The sequence below is a fragment of the Sorex araneus genome, chromosome 6 (assembly GCF_027595985.1).
Source record: "Sorex araneus isolate mSorAra2 chromosome 6, mSorAra2.pri, whole genome shotgun sequence".
In the NCBI taxonomy this organism is placed as follows: domain Eukaryota; kingdom Metazoa; phylum Chordata; class Mammalia; order Eulipotyphla; family Soricidae; genus Sorex; species Sorex araneus.
In genome coordinates this window covers 40,463,569-40,483,925 of record NC_073307.1, presented here as the reverse complement: position 1 = coordinate 40,483,925, position 20,357 = coordinate 40,463,569, and the positions used below count along the sequence as shown (strand labels likewise).

Below are 20,357 nucleotides of genomic sequence, written 5' to 3'. Positions count from 1 at the left end.
ATGACATGGAGAATTAGGATGCAGGAGAAACAAATTACATTCCTACTTCTCTTCTTAACTAGCTATATAACTTTGGAAGAATAATTTATTACTGGCCTTTAACTTCCTCACTTCTGAAATGCTGATGATTTATTAATCTTTAAGATTCTTTCCAGTTCAAAAGCTACATTATTAGCAGCCAAGGGATTTGAGAATTTCTCCCCATTAAGAGAACTGAGTTCATAGTTAAGAACTCAATAAATAACATATGGAAGTTAAGAATTCTATGTGAAGATTTTTGATAACTTTCTTTAAATTGCTCTTCCACAAACAGCAACGCCATAAATCCTATCACTTCAAGTTCTATCACCTGAAATCACATACCAATAAAAACCAGGAACTCAAGTTCCGTAGGTAACTATAATGCTTTCTACAACCTTGAAAAGTAGTTTGGCAGCACCTCCTTGTAAATCCTCTTCAAAGCCTCTAAGTAACATGTACCCTCCAATGTAAGAGAACTGAAAAGACCCAGAGGTGTGGATATAGTCTGACCACAAAATTATGAATGTTACAGAAAGGTCAAAAACTGTAATCACTAAATGAATAAATCTTGGGTGTTCTGAGTTTAACAATCAACAGTCCTGACTTTTCCCCAAGAACAGTGACACTTTAGATCATGAGATAACATATTTGCTGTCATACTAATTTAAAGCATATTTACTGGAAGGCACAGTACAAAAGTCACTAAATAAACAGTAAGTAGAGTAGGCTGTTCAAAATCTACATCTTGAAAAGGGTTTATTATTCCCTAGATCACCACATCTTCTATGTATTAACTCTAAAGTTCAAAAAAAAAAAGTTGCTCCTTTTGAGGTAGAAAGGCAACAGAAAGAAATCCAGGCGAGAGAGATATACGGCACTTGCTCTATCTAAGCCTTGTTCGATCTCCAGTACCATATGTTTTCCCAGGCACCAGCAGGAGTGATCCCTCATCGGAGAGCCAGGAATAAGCCCTGAGCACTGCTGGGCGTGTCCCAAAAAGAAAACAAAATAACCCAATACCCAATACCAGTGATAGAGGCAAAGAAAACTCAAATTAATGGATAATATCATATTAAATTTTGCAATAATTAGATATGGCACATAGATCAATCTGTGACAGCTCTGTATGTACACAAGGAAAAGTTTTTATGAAAATGTCTTACCAGTGAGTGCTCCCAACAGTGTTCTGCTTATCAAGAAATAAAGCTTAAGGAGTTTTAAAGGCAGTAGAATAAGGATATACAAATGTCTGCTGGAAAAACATTTTTGAAGAAAGCCAGAACCTTCTGCAAACATTTTCATATTCACCTTGGGTTTACTTCTAGCAAATGTCAAGAGTCTCCCGTGTAAAATTCCTCTGAGGAAAGAGATACTTTGCCAAATGGTCTGGATATATTAGAAATCCAGATTAAAAGGAAGCCAAGTTAATGGTCTTGCATTACAATTCTTTCATTCCTTAATACATAACTATGAAATTCACATATGGTTATCTGCTATTTTTTTTAATTTGTAAAGCAAATAAAACTTTGCATTTTAGAGCTGATTTTTTTTTTCTTCCTGCCATTTTCTCTCAGGTATTTGTAACAAATCTGCAAAAAATTTATTTGGATTGGGTTTATTTTTTTTTTTTTTGGTCTGGGTTTGGGACCACACCCAGCAGTGCTGGGGGGAGCTATTCCTGGCTCAGGCTCAGTGCTCCCTTTACCCAGTGACACTGAGGAAAGCACTCAGGCCTCCTGAATGCAAAGTATACACTAAGTCCTCTGCGTTCTTCTCTGAACCTGTGGAGCAAAATTTTTACACTGTTATGAATCAATTACACTAAAAGTAATAGCTAACACAAATTTAGCCATTACCACCCCCAAAAAAGCAAGTTTGTAGATGTATGTGTACAGTGAGAAAAGTGATAAATTACACTTAGAAATAAAACCAAATTTGTTCAAACTATATTACTTACAGGTTAGGGAAATTTTAGAAAGAATTGATTGGCCTAAATTTTTTTTTTCTGTCTTAGAATTTAGTCACCCTGGACTCTGCACCAGGGGTGTCCCAGAGGGGGGCAGGTGAGAGCCCTCCCCACTCCAAGGGACCCAGCCCCAGCAGCTGACCTTCCACTGCCCCACCGCCGCCGCACTCCAGGCCACTTTCCACACGCTTGGACTGAGCCTCATCATAAAAGGAAATATATATATGTATATGTGTGTGTATATATATGTGTGTGTATATATATACATACATACATACATACACACACAAATATATATTTTTATATATAGATATATACAGATATATATGCCTCTCGGAGAGCCCAGCAAGCTACTGAGAGTATCCAACCTGCATGGAAGAGCCTGGCAAGCTCCCTGGGGCGTATTCGATAAGCCAAAAACAGTAACAATAACAGGTCACATTCCCTGGCCCTGAAAAAAGCGTCCGATCGTTGGGAAAAAGGAGTAGGAAGAGGCTGCTAAAATCTCAGGGCTGGGACAAATGGAGACATTACTGGTGCCTGCTTGAGTAAATCGATTAACAACGGGATGACAGTGATACAGTGATACAGTCTTAGAAATGTTAAAATATTTATAGAGTGCCTTAACTCTGTAGAAACTGAAAAAGGTATTTGTAAAAGACAAAGTATTTATAAACAACTGATGAACAATGAACAATCTGTGGTAGTTTTGGTCTTTGATAGAATGTTCTTTTTTCATTAGAATACTTTGTCCAGCCAAACATTCCAACTGTCCTTCTAATAACAACAGCTGGGGCTGGAGTGATAGCACAGCAGGTAGGACATTTGCCTTGTACACAGCTGACCCGGGTTCAATGCCCAGCATCCCATATGATCCCCTGAGCACCGCCAGGAGTAATTCCTGAGTGCAGAGCCAGGAGTAACCCCTGTGCATCACCAGGTGTGACCCAAAAAAGAAAAAAAGAGTAGCAACAGCTGATATATTTTAAAGAATTTGTCCCTATCACAAGGTCCTGCTATCAACAATGGCATCAACCAATCTAGCCCACCTCCAACTATAGAACTGCCCAAGATTTCACTCTGAGAGAAAAAACTCATATATGAAACTGGAAGAACACTGATATATAGCTTTTTTGAGAAGTGCCATGTTGTCCTCCAAAGAGACTAGAAAAACCTAAGTGTTCAAGAACAGATGTATGGATAAAGAAACTATGGGACATATACAAAATGGAATTCTACTTGACTCTAAGGAAAGACACTGGTGCTGGAACAATGTACACCTCAAACCCAGTAATTAATAACTTGGTAACTTTGTAATCCACAGTGATTTAATTAAAAAGGAAAAAAAAGAGAAAGCAACATGAGTAGCACACCACAGAGATGCCTCTGGACCCCGTGCCAGGCTGTCTTGTCCATGGCAACCAAGAGCAGAATTGGTGAGTCCCCCCACCCACCCCAATTGAGCCCCAGCAACCAAAAACCTCCAGAACTCAAATCACTGCTATTCTCACGGTAGACTTCCATAGGCTTGGACAAACCTCATCCATGAGTGAATCTGCTGAAAAACCCAGGTATGCTGGACCAAAATCTCCAGGCTCGTACAGGAATGGGTGAACTCCCCCCATCTCCCTGGGCTTCCAGTAGCCTGGCAGTCACGCCCATGAACTGCCTCTGGCACCATATAAACTCATTAATTGCCATGATCCACACTCAGACATAAATCTCTCCGAAGAGAGCAACAGGAGCAACAATCCACAGAGATGCTTTTATACCCCAAATTCACATCCAGTTAAAAAAAAAAAAGAAAAGGAAAAAAAATTAACCTCAGTTGTATCACCTTACTTAAAATTTTTTAATTCCTGGAGCATGCAGCCACGTGACATCTCACGCTCTACACCACTGATGTACCAAGATAAGGGTTTAATGGCTCCAGGCTGAAATACAACAATCTTCACACACTTTCCTCTAAAGAAACTTTCTGGATCATTTTTAGCAGATTATTCATAACAACGATGGGCAATGAGTGACAGTGATAGTGGTATTCATAACAAGCAATACAAAATAAATTATTTAGGTCCTGTTTGGAGGGCACGCTTTGAGACTGGAATGAAAACATTCAAAATATGGTGGCAGAAAGGTGTAACAGTGGTGGGATTAGTGTTGGAATATTAAATGTAATAAATTATTGTGAACAACTTTATAAAAATAAAATTTTTTAAAAAGAAGAAGAAAGGGGGCCGGAGCGATAGCACAGCGGGTAGGGCATTTGCCTTGCACGTGGCCGACCCGGGTTCGATCCTCAGCATCCCATATGGTCCCCCAAGCACTTCCAGGAGTAATTCCTGAGTGCAAAGCCAGGAGTAACCCCTGAGCATCGCTGGGTGTGACCCAAAAAGCAAAAAAGAAAAAAAAAAGAAGAAGAAAGGAAAGCAAAATCATACTATTTGGTGCTACATGGATAGATCTGGAAAGTATGATGCTGAATGAAGTTAGTAAGAAGAAGAGTGACAGACATAAAGTGATCTTCCTCATATGTGGGATGTAAAGAAATATAATAGAGGAATAACAAATTTCCAAAAGTAACAGAAACTAGAATTGGTCTTACTAGGAATTGTGCTTGGTCTTAGTAGGAAGTGTGTGGGGTGAGGAGCATAGGAAAGGGTCGGGACATTGGGACACTGTGGAAAGGCACATACAGCTGGAGGGTGTGGGGCTGAAATGTTTTAGGCATGAAACACTACCATTAACAGTATTGTAAACCACGGTGCTTAAAATAAAATGAGAGAATCAGATGAACACAAGGGAAACCAAAGCTCAAAATAAAAGAAAGAGACATCAAGCATGTGTGTGTGTGTGTGTGTGTGTGTGTGTGTGTGTGTGTATGTGAGAGAGAGAGAGAGAGAGAGAGAGAGAGAGAGAGAGAGAGGAGAGAGAGAAAGAGGAGAGGAGACAAGAGAGACAGAGAGATAGAGAGAGAGAGAGAGAGAGAGAGAGAGAGAGAGAGAGAGAGAGAGAGAGAGAGAGAGAGAGGTCTGCTGAGAATAAGATTCAGCCAAGCCTGAAGGAGCTCCATCGGTCTGAGCTCCTCAGATGCATGCCTTATATACCGCTGTTTTTGTTTGTTTCTTTGAGTTAGTCTGAGTCAAATTTCTATCAAGACAGAGGCACAATACTTGCAAGTTACTAATGTCCATTTATCAAAGTAGGGTTTCTAGGAAAGTCTATCATGTAGTAAGTGAATAGTTTTCCCAGAAAAACTAGAAGGTTACTAATTAACTGAAAATCATATGAATGGGAACTTTTTCAAGATCTGGTAAATACATTAAAAACAAGTAAACCTCCTTAATGCTAACAGAGAGTAGATAAGAACTTACTATAAAGTGACTATAATTTTGCAGATGTCTAGAATTATATCTACTTGTATTTAAAAATCAATACTTGGAGACAGTACACGAGGTAAGGTACTTGCCTTGCACATGGTTGAGCCTCTTCAATCTCTAGTAGCACATATGATCCCTCAATCACTGCCACAGTGACTCCTGAGCACAGAGCCAGGAAGAGGCCCTTAGTACCACAAGGTATGACCCTACAAGTACTCTAAATAAATTTTAAAAATTCCCTTTTCGGGGCTGGAGTGATAGCACAGTGGGTACGGCGTTTGCCTTGCACGTGGCTGACCCGGGTTCGATTCCCAGCATCCCATATGGTCCCCCGAGCACCGCCAGGAGTAATTCCTGAGTGCAGAGCCAGGAGAAACCCCTGAGCATCGCCGGGTGTGACCCAAAAGAGAAAAAAAAAATTCCCTTTTCAACTCAATTACCCTATTTATCTGCAAAACTAAATAAATTCTATTGGTTTTATGATACAGATTCAAAATAAGTTTTTGTGTGACCAAGTAACACTCATATACTGAGCTGGATGTATAAGATTCTAAATAACCACACATACTATTTCTGAGATTACCCACATTGTCCAAGTGCTTAAGATAAAACTGCCTCAAAATATACAAGATGAATTTTTATACACTGTGTTATATTTTGAATTACTATATTTTTTTTTCAAACAAAAAAACATATTTAGGAAAACGTAATGCTCTGGGCTAGAGTTACCAAATTTCAATTTCAAAAAGTAAAATTCAGGCATCTATTCTTTACTAACACTTATGAAAGTTCAATAAAACAAAAAAAAAATTTTTCTGATGTATTCTTGGGGGGAAAAGTTTCATTTGTATCTGTGTCTACAGGTGTTTAATTAGAAAGGAGAAAGGATACATTCTTAAGAAATTAAATACATATTTATTTAACTTGAATGAAAGGAATAACTCCCTAGAAAATATGCCATTAAAAATCAAATCAAATAGAAGTAGAAAGCTTGAATAATTTCCATAAAAGGGTTTAAAAAGGATTTAACTTTTAATGGAAAACTAATTATCAAGTGCTTCCTTAGTAGGGTTATCTTGTTTGGGGGTATAACTCCCAAAACAATAGTGAGTTTTGTGTTGAAATATGGAACGTAATCAAGGTGAAGAGAAAATGAAGTGAAATTCATCAGTTACACTGTTGGGGTGGGGGGCGGGGGGTATACCGGGGATTTTGGTGGTAGAATATGGGCACTGGTGAAGGGATGGTGTTTGAATATAGTATAACTGAGACATAAACCTGAGAACTTTGTAACTTTCCACATGGTGATAAAATTAAAAAAAAAAAAGGATTTAAAAGACAACATATTTAAAGTAACCAAGAATAGGTGGGTTTTCACAATAAGCTGGAGCCAATTCTCAAGAATCAGAGAATTCCAATATTATGTGCATTACTCCAGTCTGCTTGCTAAAAATATTAAAATCTCTCCAATCTACTTTAAGAGGTTAGAGTCATTTCAATGTTCAAATCTGATAATACAAGTATAAAACATGTAGAAGAAATTTAATTCCATTAAATAGTGTTTGTTTTACCAATATAGCAAAGTGATAATATATATGTATACACATATGTGCACATAGTATATATACACATATGTACACACATAAGTATATATTATGTACACATATACATGTATGTATGTGATATATATATAGAAAGAGAGAGAGAGAACAGTTCATTCCAGGAACACAAGAATGGTTGATTCCACAGGGAAATGTGTCATCATTAATTACAATAACAAATTAAAAGGCTAAACCATATGATTAAAATAATGAAAACCAAAATAAAGGATTTCAAGATAAATAAGAATTCAATTATTCATAATATGAACAAAGTAGCTTTATACTTTTTTATCACCTCACATAAAACATTAAAAAGGGTACATTTTACCTTTTCTACATTATGAAATTCATTTACCTGTTGGGGAAGTCGAAACAAGGAATTCTTATAGAAAATATCCTTAGCCTGGCTCCAGGTACCATCAATGATGATGATTGTGGAAGGATAAATAGGAGAATCTAATATAAATTCTTCCAAATTAGCGGCTTCAGCTCCTGGATATAATATTAATGTACCAGACTTCTGACAAATAGATGAAAGTTCAGGATCTCTACAAGTTTAAAAATAACATTTGTTAGCTTGTGTAGACAAAAGAAGTTTTGCTGTTCTTACTGGACTTTATTCAAAAATAGATGTCAGATTTTTTTGGCACTGGAGATGTAATAATGGCCTATGCATGGAATCAACAAAATAACCAGGAGAAGGAGAAAAAGACAGCGACAATAAACAGCATCTTCTCCACTGATAGATGGCATTTACAAAACTGTATAGCCAATACCACATTTAACAATGTCCCTTAAAGTTAGGATCAAGATAAAGATACTGGCTTGCATCATTCCTTTTATACACTGTACTTACTGCAGAAGCAATTGTGCAATAGATAAGGAATAGAAATAAAGGTACTCAGAGTACAGAAAATTCTAGAAAATCTAAAAAAATTTTACAATAAGTGAACTAAGGAAAGCACTAAGACAGGGTTAAAACATAAAACACAGCTGTATTATTACATACTAGAGCAAACACTTGAAATTATTTTTAAAATTCCACCTACAAGGGTATCAAAAGCAATATTTCTTAATCATTTCTCCAGGATTTCATCAGATCTTCTACCAAAAGCCCAAAACAGTCATTCAATTGCAAGAACCATATTAGTCAATCAACTTAGTTTATTTCTCCTTAGTTTTGGGGGGACACCCAGCCGGCTCTCTGTTCAGGGGTCACACCTGGCAGTGCTTGGGGTACCATAAGCAGTGCCAAGGATCAAATCAGGGTCAGCATGTACAAAGCAAGCATTTCAACCCCTCTACTATGTCTCTAGCTCTAACTCAACTTTAGTTTAACATCCATCAGAGTTCATACATGGAAGTATCATAACAGTGTTATGAATCATGATACCTCAATAAAAATGGAAAACAGAAAACAAAAGGAAAAAAATCTATCAGAGAATGACTTTTTATAGTACCATAAAGTACCATATAGTACCATATTAGATAGCAGAAGAGGGTGAGACTAAATCTAATACAAAATGACCACCTTAAAGGCACCTTCACTAAAAGTGAAATAAACAGCATGCATACATGCCTTTTAGGCTAAGCATATTTTGTTATGCTTAGATGCAGATAATGCCATCTTTCTTTGGATTTCTGCATTCGATCTGTAGTTTGGAAGTGTACTATTTTGAGGGAAAAGGCAGAACTTATTTTCCATTACTCCCAATGTACCATGTTTAGGGCTGGAGAGATATTATGAGGGTAAAGGTGCGTGCCTTACTCCAGTTCAATCCTGGACAGTATATGGTTCCCGAGCTCCGCCAGGAGTGATCCCTGAGCACAAAGGCAAGAGTAAGTCTTAAGCATCACTGGGTGTTGCCCCAAACAAACAATGTACCACGTTTGGGACAAGCTAAAGAAAATCATTTTAAAAGATAAGTGCAGTAAATAATACTAGCAACAGCAATTGTTGTTGTTTTTGTTGTTGTTGTTGTTGTTATTATTATTAGAATTTCGGTAACACAATCGTGCTACTTTTTTTTTTTTTTTTTTTTTTTTTTGCTTTTTGGGTCACACCCGGCGATGCACAGGGGTTACTCCTGGTTCTACACTCAGGAATTACTCCTGGCGTTGCTCAGGGGACCATATGCGATGCTGGGATTCGAACCCGGGTCGGCCACGTGCAAGGCAAACCCGCTGTGCTATCGCTCCAGCCCCAATCGTGCTACTCTTTATGGTTTTGACATAAGGAGTTACTGCAGCTCACCATCACTGCCTTACATTACTTCTAGTCCTCTCCCTGCCCCCAAGGCCCTCCACCCCCACCTGGTAAGCTCATTATTAAAGGTCCAGGGTTTATCATCATTTGATACCGTTTACTCTCCTCTTTTGGTTCGATATATAACCACAGGTGAGGGAGATCATCCAGTCTTTGTCCTTCTCCCTCTAGAAAAGAATTATTTTAAATTTCCAATAAACATAATTCACCTTTCCTCACTGAAGCGCCGCCCAATCTTGACTTTACACTTGTCCGGAGGGAGGCATGCTGCCAGCAGGGGAACTGTCCGCAACACTTTATTTTCCTTTAATTAAAAAATAAAACACAATTTTTTTCACTTAGACAAACACATGTCTGAATCTTTCATGTTGAATATTTTATTTACATTACATAAAAATTTATCCAATCTTATAAAAAAAAATTGGGAGGAGGGGCGGGGGGATTTGGCCTGGCAGAGCTGGCAGGGCTCAGTGTGACCGTATGAGATGCCAGGGACCCGGGTGAGCAGTGTGCAGGGCAAGCACCCAACAGGCTCCAAAAACATCTCTCCGGTCTCTAGCTGGTCTTTTGCTACAATCCATAGTTTAGTAATAAAAAGTTCTGTATTTCTCTAATTCATCAGTATGAAACATTATACACACGTACATGTCTATGGGTGTACGCTCAGAAGTTTACTATTCAAATAACATAACATCAATCTAAATAATGTTTAAGATTATGAAAACTAAATTTGGTTACCTAAATTGAATCACTTTCTGACAGACGTTTGCTATCAAGAGTAATTGCATTTTGTAGTACGTCATCTTGAAAATAATTGCCTAGATCTTTGTGTTCAGAAAGCAAGGAAGGAAGTGCTCAAAATAACACAACGAGGCTGGGGAGGGGCAATGGAGGGACCTGGAGGATGGCTCAGTGGCTCAAACCCCATGAGCACTACTCTGAGGCTTGAGTTTAATCCCCAGGGTCTCCACACTGCTGCAGTCTCAGAGATAATCCTGACAGCCTGTCGGTGGTAAGAAAGGGAAAGAAAAAAAAAACAGGGGCACATCCCTGGGATACAAAAGCTAAAGGACTCACAGCCAAAGTGATCTGAGCAATAAAATAAGTCACCTAGTATTTGGATTGTAACCCAAGTATAAAATAGATCCTAGATTGATATAAATGAGCGACTGAACAAACAAGCAGGAGAGAAGAAACAAATCTCCTTTATAAAATGAATTCCCAGCAACAAATATTTCCCAGCACGTGGGGAGATGGCTTTGTCTCCTGCTCCCACCAAAGCACAAGCTGGGTACGTGGCTTCATTTTCAAAGGGGAAAAAAGAGTATAGGAAAATGAAAAAATAGTAAAAACCCTTCAGTGGAGAATCTGGTAGCCATTTCTATAAATTCCACTTAATATCTTCAGTGGGTGATTCTTTTAGCTATAAAAAAATAAATAATAAAAATTATTTTCCCAGATATTAAACAAATAAAAAATATCCATCAAATAAATGAATAAATATTTGAGCGGGCACCAGTATTTACTGTTACTGTTTTTAACAGTAACAGTAAATAAATATTAAAAAAAAAACTTTCTTGGAGCTGGAGAGATAAAACAGTGGTAGAACATTTGCCTTGTATACAGCTGACCTTAGTTCACCTCCCCACCCCCGCACCAATCCACCACCACCACCACCAGCACCTCACCAGGACTGATTTCTGACCACATAGCCAAGAATAAGCCCTGAGCACTGCCAGGTGAGGATACCGCCTCCTCCAAAAAAGAATCTTATCATTAATGGGAGAAAATATTTGCAGGGCACACATCTGGACACAGGATAACAAAACATACCAAGAACTCATACAACTTAACCAAAATATAAAACCCACAAATAATCACACAAAAATTGGTCCAAAGATCTGAATAGACACGTCTTCAAAGAAAACATGTATATGGCCAATGGACACATGAAAATATGCTCAGCCTTATTATGGAAAGACAAATCAAAGCCACAAAAAGATACCATCTAATGCTTGTGAGAATGACTGTCATCAAAAAGACTAGTAACACAGTAGAAATGACATCTGTACCTATATATTCATTGCAGCACTGTTCACAATAGCCAAAATCTGGAAACAACCCAAGTGCCCTAAAACAGATGACTGATTAAAGAAACTTTGGTACATCTACACAATGGAATACTATGCAGCTGTTAGGAGAGATGAAGTCATGAAATTTGCTTATGAATGGATAGACATGGAGAGTATCATGCTAAGTAAAATAAGTCAGAAAGAGAGGGACAGACATAGAGGGACTGCACTCATTTGTGGAGTGTAGGGTAGCATCACATGAGGCTGACACCCAAAGACTTTAGATACAAGGCTAGGGGGATTGCCCCATAGCTGGAAGCTTGCTTCATGAGCGGAGGGGAGAAGGCAGATGGAATAGAGAAGGGATCACTAAGAAAATGATGGTTGGAGGAACCAGTTGGGATGGGAGACACATGCCAAAAGTAGATAATGGACCAAACATGATGACCTCTCAGCATCTGTGTTGCAAGCTATACTGCCCAAAAGGAGAGAGAGAATATGGGGAATATTATCTGCCATAGAGGCAGGGGGAGGGTGGGAAAAGGGGGGTATACCCGAAATATTGGTGGTGGGGAATGTGCACTGGTAGAGGGATGGGTGTTTGATCATTGTGAGATTGTAACCCAAACATGAAAGCTTGTAACTATTTCAAGGTTATTCAATAAAATTTTAAAAAAAATTTTAAATAAAAGTAATATAAAAACATTTAAAAAAGACTTGTAAAAAGAACGTTGGCAAAGGTGTGGAGTAAAAGGAACCCCCACGCACCACTGGTGGGAATAAAACTTGGTGCCGCCTCTATAGGAAACAGTATGGAGAGTCCTTAAAATGTTAAAAACAGACAGGGGCTGGGAATATGGCTCAGGGGTACACTTAGATCGAGGTTTCAATACCTCCCCCAAAAAAAGAACGTTATCTTTCACCAGAGGTATTTTACTGAATGATACTAAAGCACTGAGACTAAACTGACCAGGGTTATGGGTTATAAGGTTACTAACAGATTTGAACTCAAGCAATCTAGCTCTAGAACCCTATTCTACCTGCAGCACTTGGTAAATTCTCTTCAAATTCATGAGGACTCTGCTCTCTCACATCACTCCAGTCATGTAACTTTCAACATTTTTACATTAATAAATTATGATTATGGGGCTGCAGTGATAGTACAGCAGGTGGGTGTTTGCCTTGCATGTGGCCAACCCAGTTTCTATCCCCAGCATCCCATATGGTCCCCTGAGCACCGCCAAGAGTAATTACTGAGTGCAGAGCCAGGAGTAACCCCTGAGCATCTCCAGGTGTGACCCAAAAAGAAAAAAAAATTATGATTACACAGACATTACTCATGAATGACCAAGAAGCAGGACACAACATTTATTTTTTATAAACTTATTTTGAGGGATAAATGTCCTGTTTTTAACCCTTAGTTGAATACATAGATGTATCTATTCTTAGAAATACCCCATCATCTCCCTTCCAAACCATCCACTCCCTTCCAGTTTTCATTTCCCAAAGCTACTAAAGCCTCTTTTAATAACCTTCAGTCACTTTTTTCGCCCTGCTCCCTGCCCAGACAAGACCCCGAGCAGCAGCCCACAAACAGCTCCTCCGCTCTTGAACGGCCGTGATCCCAGAGGCACACAAACCAATCTCGGAATGCAACAGCTGCTGGCAGAAATACCTCTGGACTTAATAACTAAAATACCAGAATTCCAAAACCACACAACCCCTGTTGCGGCCGTGTGACATCATATGCTCTTCATTATCAGCAATAGAAAACAAATTATCTAATGATGCCTTTTCGGCAGGTCTGATTGTTGGAGGAAAATTCCAAATAATAATAGTGGGTTTTGTGGGGCTGGGGAGGTGGGGGGATGCGGGGGAGGTTTACTGTGATTCTTGGTGATGGAATATATGCACTGGTGAAGGGATGGGTGTTTGAGCATTGTATAACTGGGACTTAAACCTGAAAGCTTTGTAACTTTCCACATGGTGATTCAATAAAAAAAATAAATTGGGGCTGGAGAGATAGCACAGCGGGTAGGGCGTTTGCCTTGCACGCGGCCGACCCAGGTTCAAATCCCAGCATCCCATATGGTCCCCTGAGCATGGCCAGGGGTAATTCCTGAGTGCAGAGCCAGGAGTAACCCCTGTGCATCGCCAGGTGTGACCCAAAAAGCAAAAAAAAAAAAAAAATAAATAAATAAATAAATAAATAAATTTATAAAAAAAAGAGGAGAAATAAATAGATAGATAGATAGATAGATAGATAGATAGATAGATAGATAGATAGATAGATAGATAGATAGATAAAATCTCAGGGCTGGGATGAATGGATACATTACTGACGCCTGCTCGAGTAAACAGATGAAGAATGGGATGTCAGTGATACAGTGAAATAAGCAAAAAGAATGTTTTAATAAAACAGAAAATAACCATGATAGTATCTCTGAAATAAAACTGCATTGAAAGCTTAAAAAATAATAATAATAATAATAATAGTGGTTTTTGTCAAAAATTGAATGTAATCGAAGAAAAGAGAAAATAAAGTGAAAATCATCTGCCACACAGGCAGGGTGGGGGGTGGGATGGAGGATATACTGGAGTTCTTGGTGGTGGAACATGTGCACTGGTGAAGGGATGGGTGTTTGATCATTGTATGAATGAGACTTAAATCTGAAAGCTTTGTAACTGTTCTCACGGTGATTCAATTTATAAATAAATAAATAAATAAATAAATTAATTAATCTTCAGTCACTTTTTATTGTGAACCCATCCAATTGACATACTTTTTATTGAAACTTGTGTGTTAAACAGAAGGCAATCCAGTAGTATAACTAAGTTAGATGGAAACTAGAAGGCTACTTGGTTGATAAGGAAAAGTATAAATGTATTAGGTTTTACCAAAAATACATTTTCACCACACAAGCATGGAAAGAATGATGGAAGAACAGAAAGAATGAAAGAAGATGGAATAAAAAAGGTATATTTTCTAGCTCAGAGAGGAGAGAGGGGGGGAGAGGAGGCAGGGATTAGAAAACATTAAAATTACCACAAGGTAATAAAAGCATCTGCATTCTAAGAGCTATCTCAAGAATAATGACAAGGTTACCACACTATGTATTATACCATTCACTATCACAAACGAAAATACCATTCACTATCAAAAGTTTTCACCAGATTTTTTTTTTTTTTTTTTTTTTTTTGCTTTTTGGGTCACACCTGGCGATGCACAGGGATTACTCCTGGCTATGCACTCAGGAATCACCCCTGGCCGTGCTCAGGGGACCATATGGGATGCTGGGATTTGAACCCGGGTCGGCCGCGTGCAAGGCAAACGCCCTACCCGCTGTGCTATCTCTCCAGCCCCTCACCAGATTTTTTGCATTAACCAGTAAGCTATCATTTTATGCAAATGGAGCTACAGAGTGATAAATGTTTAAATGTAGTAAAATAATGTTATTGACCAAAACACTATGATGCTCACAGAGCATGCTGCTGTAAACACTGAAATACATGCTCGCACACACACATGGGGAAAAAACGTTTTCTCCACAAATGGAATGTTTAAATTTTTATAGGTTGCTTTACCACTTGGAAAAGGGGGGGAAAAGATTAGTATTTTTCACATCTTAAAGTCTTTAAGTAACTATAGGCCTTAGAAATAATCCTTCTTCAAAAGCATGATTTGATATCTAGTATCCTGGCTCCTAAATGCTAGAAGAGCTTAAGCATCAGCTTATACTGAACTGTGGCTATTTATAACCTCCTTCCTTGCCTCATTAATAGCAGCAATGAATAGCAACATATACACCAGTACATGCATAATTCAATATAGGAGAGTATTAACTAAAAATTTTTAAGTCTTTATGTGAAGCGTATACACTGTAAAAGTACATGTTGATCTATTCATCTAAACAATTTTTAACTTGTACATTTATTTTTGTAATGCTTCATAATTGTAACATTAAAGTTCTAAAGTTACGTCAACTTTAATAAGAAAATATATCAAGGAATATAAGCTATGATTAAAATAAAGCAATTATTTTCTTATCTCTCTACTCAAAAAAGCTCAGAAATTGTTCAAGTTCTAAATTTCTATACTATTTAATAATGACCTTATGGAATGATACCATCTTATGAAATAGAAGCTTTTATCTATCTCCAAAGGCTACTACATTTTTCTATAAGATAAGAAGCACAAGAAACTATCTTCCCCAAATGCCATAATTTATTTTCAGAAGAGCGAAAGAGCTGGGAGAAATGAGCATTTTCATCTGCGTTTCCTCCTGTACTAATGTACTGTATGAAACCGTGTATTTGCCAAAGCTCACTCACCTCTGCTGGATGCTGAATTATGTACAAGTGAGTAGAGATGTGCAGAGGATGCACTGGCAGAAATGGACACAAGCATACTTTAATAGGCCGGCTAAAGGGAAGAAAGAAAAAGAAAACCTGTAAAAAACAGGAATGCAGTGATATAATAACCACCTAAAATCTACACAAGACCCGACTTCATTATATTAAAAGATCTTCTAATACTTCATTCTTTTAAAATGAACACAATAAACTGAATCACAATTTAGATATGAGAATTTGGGGTAAAAAAAAAAAAGTAGTAAATTCTCTGCATCTACTTTGCCATTTTAAATTATAGGACCTAAAACAATGGACTGGAGCAATAGCACAGTGGGTAGGACATTTGCCTTGCACGTGGCCAACCCGGGTTCGATTCCTCTGTCCCTCTTGAAGAGCCCAGCAAGCTACCGAGAGAATTCCACCCGCACGGCAGAACCTGGCAAGCTACCAGTGGCATATTCAATATGCCAGAAACAGTAAAAACAAGTTTCACAATGAAGACCTTAATGGTGCTCGCTCGAGCAAATCGATGAACAATGGGACAATATTATGTAGAATCTTCAGTGGAAAACTTCAAACATTACCACGGTCCTTTATTTGCAGAGTAACATACCTAACTTATATTTCAAATAAAAAGGAAAGCTAAAATTGCATAAATAATTGTGCATACAGAAAGCTTTTAGCGAGATAATATACACAAAATAATCCTAAAGACTCCACTAGACTCTACTAGAAACAATAAACCATTAAAGTGGCAGGCTACAAAATCAATATACACAACATGATTGCCTAGACCAAACAAAATTATTTCTATCTACTAAACTTTTACAGAAAAAAAGTCCTACTATAGCATTATTTTTAGCCAGCAATGTAACATTTTACCTAACAGGCTGATTTCTATCATTAGTAGATAAGCCAAGTATTATGCATGTTTTTAATATATGCATCTGTTACTGCTCATTAAAAATGTCATAAAGAGTCTGTTGTTAAAGTGAGCCAACCTTCATTGGAGGGATATTTAAAATTATACAAAATGTCAATATAACTGAAATTCCTCTGAAATACCAATAAAACAACTTATACAAACTACCATTTTTTAAACTCCTCAAAGATAATTTATATTCAATGAATTCAGTGAAATTTATATTCAATAGACTCAGTGAAAATGTCAAATAAGACCCAATTTTAAAATAATAAATCAAACAAACTTTTGACCTTTTAAATGACAACTTTGAAAATCTAAATCTCTGTAGAGAAGACAACTCTCTACAGAAATAAAGTTATCTTTCTATGTTATCTTTGAAGTTATCTTTCAACAGAAACTATACAAACTCTGCTCAGTGATCTATTCATTTTTCATTGGAATATAATTGTCAAATAACATTATATTAGTTTTAGATGTTAGATATAATCATTTAATGACCTAGATACAGTGCAAAGTAGTCACCACAGTAATTCCAGTTAATATCCACCATTTTTTTATGATGAGAATATTTAAGATTTAGTCTTACTTTCAATGTGGTATTTTCTTACATTTTATTGAAGTAACCATGATTCATAATTTCATATAAATTACATAGGGAATTTATATAATTTATAATGTAGTTCAATTTATATATTGCTCAACCTCTGCATCTACTACTTTATAATCTACCCAAAATACTAATTTCCAACTCTCAATCGGCCCCTCTCCCTAATCCTCTGTGATGGTCATCATTCTAGTGTTGTTTCAAGTTTCAGAGCACAACATTACATATTCTAAATTGTTTTCGTTGGGGAAGGGCTCACACTTGGTGGTACTCAAGGCTTACTCCTGGATCTGTGCTCAGTGATTATTTCTGGCAGTGGTCAGGGGGACCATAAGTGGTGCCAGGGGTCAAAGGGAGGTTGACCTATACAAAGTCAAGTGCCTTAACCCCTATACTATCTCTCTGGCCCCAAACCAGCATTACATTTCTATACTGGTCAATACTACATTACGAGTACAAATGAAAGACTAGTCTTCATCTACCACCAACCCAAACAATTGACTCCCTTTAACCCTTTTTCCTACACACACCCCATCCCCACTCCAGGTGATAAGAACAATAACTCAAAGGTCCAGCAATGAAATACTGTTTGAGTCCTCCAGTGACAGAGGCCTCCAGGGCCGTACTCAGGGTCTCATTGTATTTTATTATCATTATTATTATTATTATTATTATTATTATTATTATTAAAGTACTGTGATAATTGAGTTTTAGGCATACAATATTCCACCACCAGTGTCAACTTCTCTTCACCAGTGTTCCCAGACTCCATCTCCACCTCCAGTCCACCCCACCTTGGCAGGCACATCACAAAGTTCAGTGACTGCAGGTTAGATTTCATGTTTTCAACATTCTTGAGCCTCCGCTTCAGATATAGCTACCAATGTCTCTCTCAAAAATAACCCCCTTCTGGAGCCAGAGAGAGAGAACAACTGGAAACAAGCTTGCCTTGCACATGGCTGACCCGCGCAGACCCCCAGTACCCCAGACGGTACCCCAAGCCCCACAAGTGACCCCTTGTGCAGAGCCAGGAGTAAGCCCTGAGCACAGGCAGAAGCAGCCCCGAGCCAAAATAATATAACCAGCTTCTCCAGCTAAAGACATGATCCATGTGAGAAAGACAAGGCGCTGAGTTTGATCCCCAGTGCTTCATGGCCCCCACTCCCAGCACTGCTAGGTGAGGCCCTGGTGGCTTCTGAGCATGCGTGACATCTATGAGAAAGAAAAAAAAAACCTACTTCTGGGGCTGGAGATATAGTACAGCAGGTAGGGCACTTGCCTTGCACATAGCTGACCCTGAATTTGATCTCCAGTTTCCAGATGGCCCCTGAGCACCGCCAGGAGTAATCCCTAAGCACAGAACCAAGAGTAACCCCTGAGCATCACGAGGTAAGGCAAAAAAAAAAAAAATCACCTATTATCATCATCTGCCGTTCTGGCCATCATACTCTGTCCCCTGATTCAGGTGGGCTTTTCTTAAGGCACTCCATCTGATTTACATTACTGGAGGTGACTTTTCTTCCCTCCAGTGCAAGGCCTGTGAGGGCAGTTGGTCTCCTTTCTCCATTTTTCTATCCCAGATCACAGCCCCACAAACTACCAACAATTGCTGTGTCTTATTTCCGCCTTGGGATACCTTTCCCCTCCTATCCAATTTTTTCAGCCTACCCCCTATTTCAAAACTGTTGTTTCCTTTACTTCTTTAGAACTTAAGCAACTGGTATTATAAATAAAATGTGTTGTTTCATAACCGCCTTTTTTTTATGATTTGTGATCATTTGGGGAGAGGATGGCATGCAAAGAGCAAAAGCTAAAGAAACACAGTTTAGCCCTTTATGTGTAAATACTGTAACTGCTGTAAGCTAAAACTCATAGTTTTGACTTCAGCTTTGACATGCTCATAAAACTTCATTACCTAGTTATTTTAAAGCATGTCTCCTTTATTAACCTAATTCTAATTACAACAACCTCAAACTAATACAACCCTGGTAATTTAAAACATTTTTTATTTCCAACTGATCAACTTGAAACTTAACAGGTCACTTTACAAATTGAATGTGTGCTTATTGTCAACAGCAATTCTTCTCAAACATCCTTCCTCCACAATGGTCCACCATGGTGACTAGCTATCCAGCTACTCGACTATTTCTTACGAAAAGAATTTATAAGTGGAAAGAAACTGCTCCCTCAGTCTAAAATCTTTTCCCAGAGAATATAAAAAGTCCCCACTTCAAAGTTAAGTATTAGGGGCCGGCGCGATAGCACAGCGGGTAGGGCGTTTGCCTTGCACGCGGCCGACCCGGGGACCCGGGTTCGATCCCCGGCATCCCATATGGTCCCCCAAGCACTGCCAGGAGTAATTCCTGAGTGCAAAGCCAGGAGTAACCCCTGAGCATCGCTGGGTATGACCCAAAAAGCAAAAAAAAAAAAAAAGTTAAGTTTAAAGGCTTATAGATTTCAAATCAATAATGGATCAAATAAACTTTCCAACAAAAACTGCTTGAGTATAATACATAAACATATTCTTTTAAGTCAAATAATTTATAAAATTCAACACATTTGTAGACAACTTGCTATATGCCAGGCCTGCAGAATAATAAAGAAAGATTCCTTTCCTGGCAGAGCTCAACTGCTATCACTATGCCAGAAAGAATTTTTTTAAGTTGTCTCCTACTATGAAATACTATAGTTGAAAGAGAAAAAAAGTAACAGATAACTTCTCATCAAAACTGATTATCTAATGCATGCTGAAAGTAGACTAAAGACTGAACAGGATGACCACTCAATACCCCTATGGCAAACCACAACACCCAAAAGGAAAGAGAGATATCAAATTGGAATGCCCCGCCACAGAGGTGGGGTGGGGGGGGACGGGATTGGGGGGGTGGGAGGGATACTGGGTTCATTGGTGGTGGAGAATGGACACTGGTGGAAGGATGGGCTCTTAAACATTGCATGAGGGAAAAACAAGCACGGAAATGTGTGAATCTGTAATGTACCGTCACTGTGACTCACTAATTAAAAAATAAATTTAAATAATAATTAAAAAACTGATTATCTGAAAACAATAAGCACTAGGGCCTTGTAAGTGACCAACCAGGGTTCAATCCCAAGCACTGTATATGGTTCCCCAACCACCAACAGGAGTGATCCCTGAACATAAAGCCAG

At 38.3% G+C, this 20,357-nt stretch overlaps 1 protein-coding gene across 1 annotated transcript in view; it reads right to left on the bottom strand.

Moving 5' to 3' along the window:
* DTWD2 (DTW domain containing 2) overlaps window positions 1-20,357 on the bottom strand; it is an 83,648-nt gene that overhangs the window by 48,783 nt on the left and 14,508 nt on the right. The window contains exons 2-4 of the mRNA XM_055142462.1: window positions 15,639-15,729; window positions 9,444-9,538; window positions 7,324-7,516 (exon numbers count right to left, since the gene is read on the bottom strand). Of these exons, the coding sequence (XP_054998437.1) occupies window positions 7,324-7,516; window positions 9,444-9,538; window positions 15,639-15,729 (379 nt within the window). The remainder of the gene's footprint in view (window positions 1-7,323; window positions 7,517-9,443; window positions 9,539-15,638; window positions 15,730-20,357) is intronic.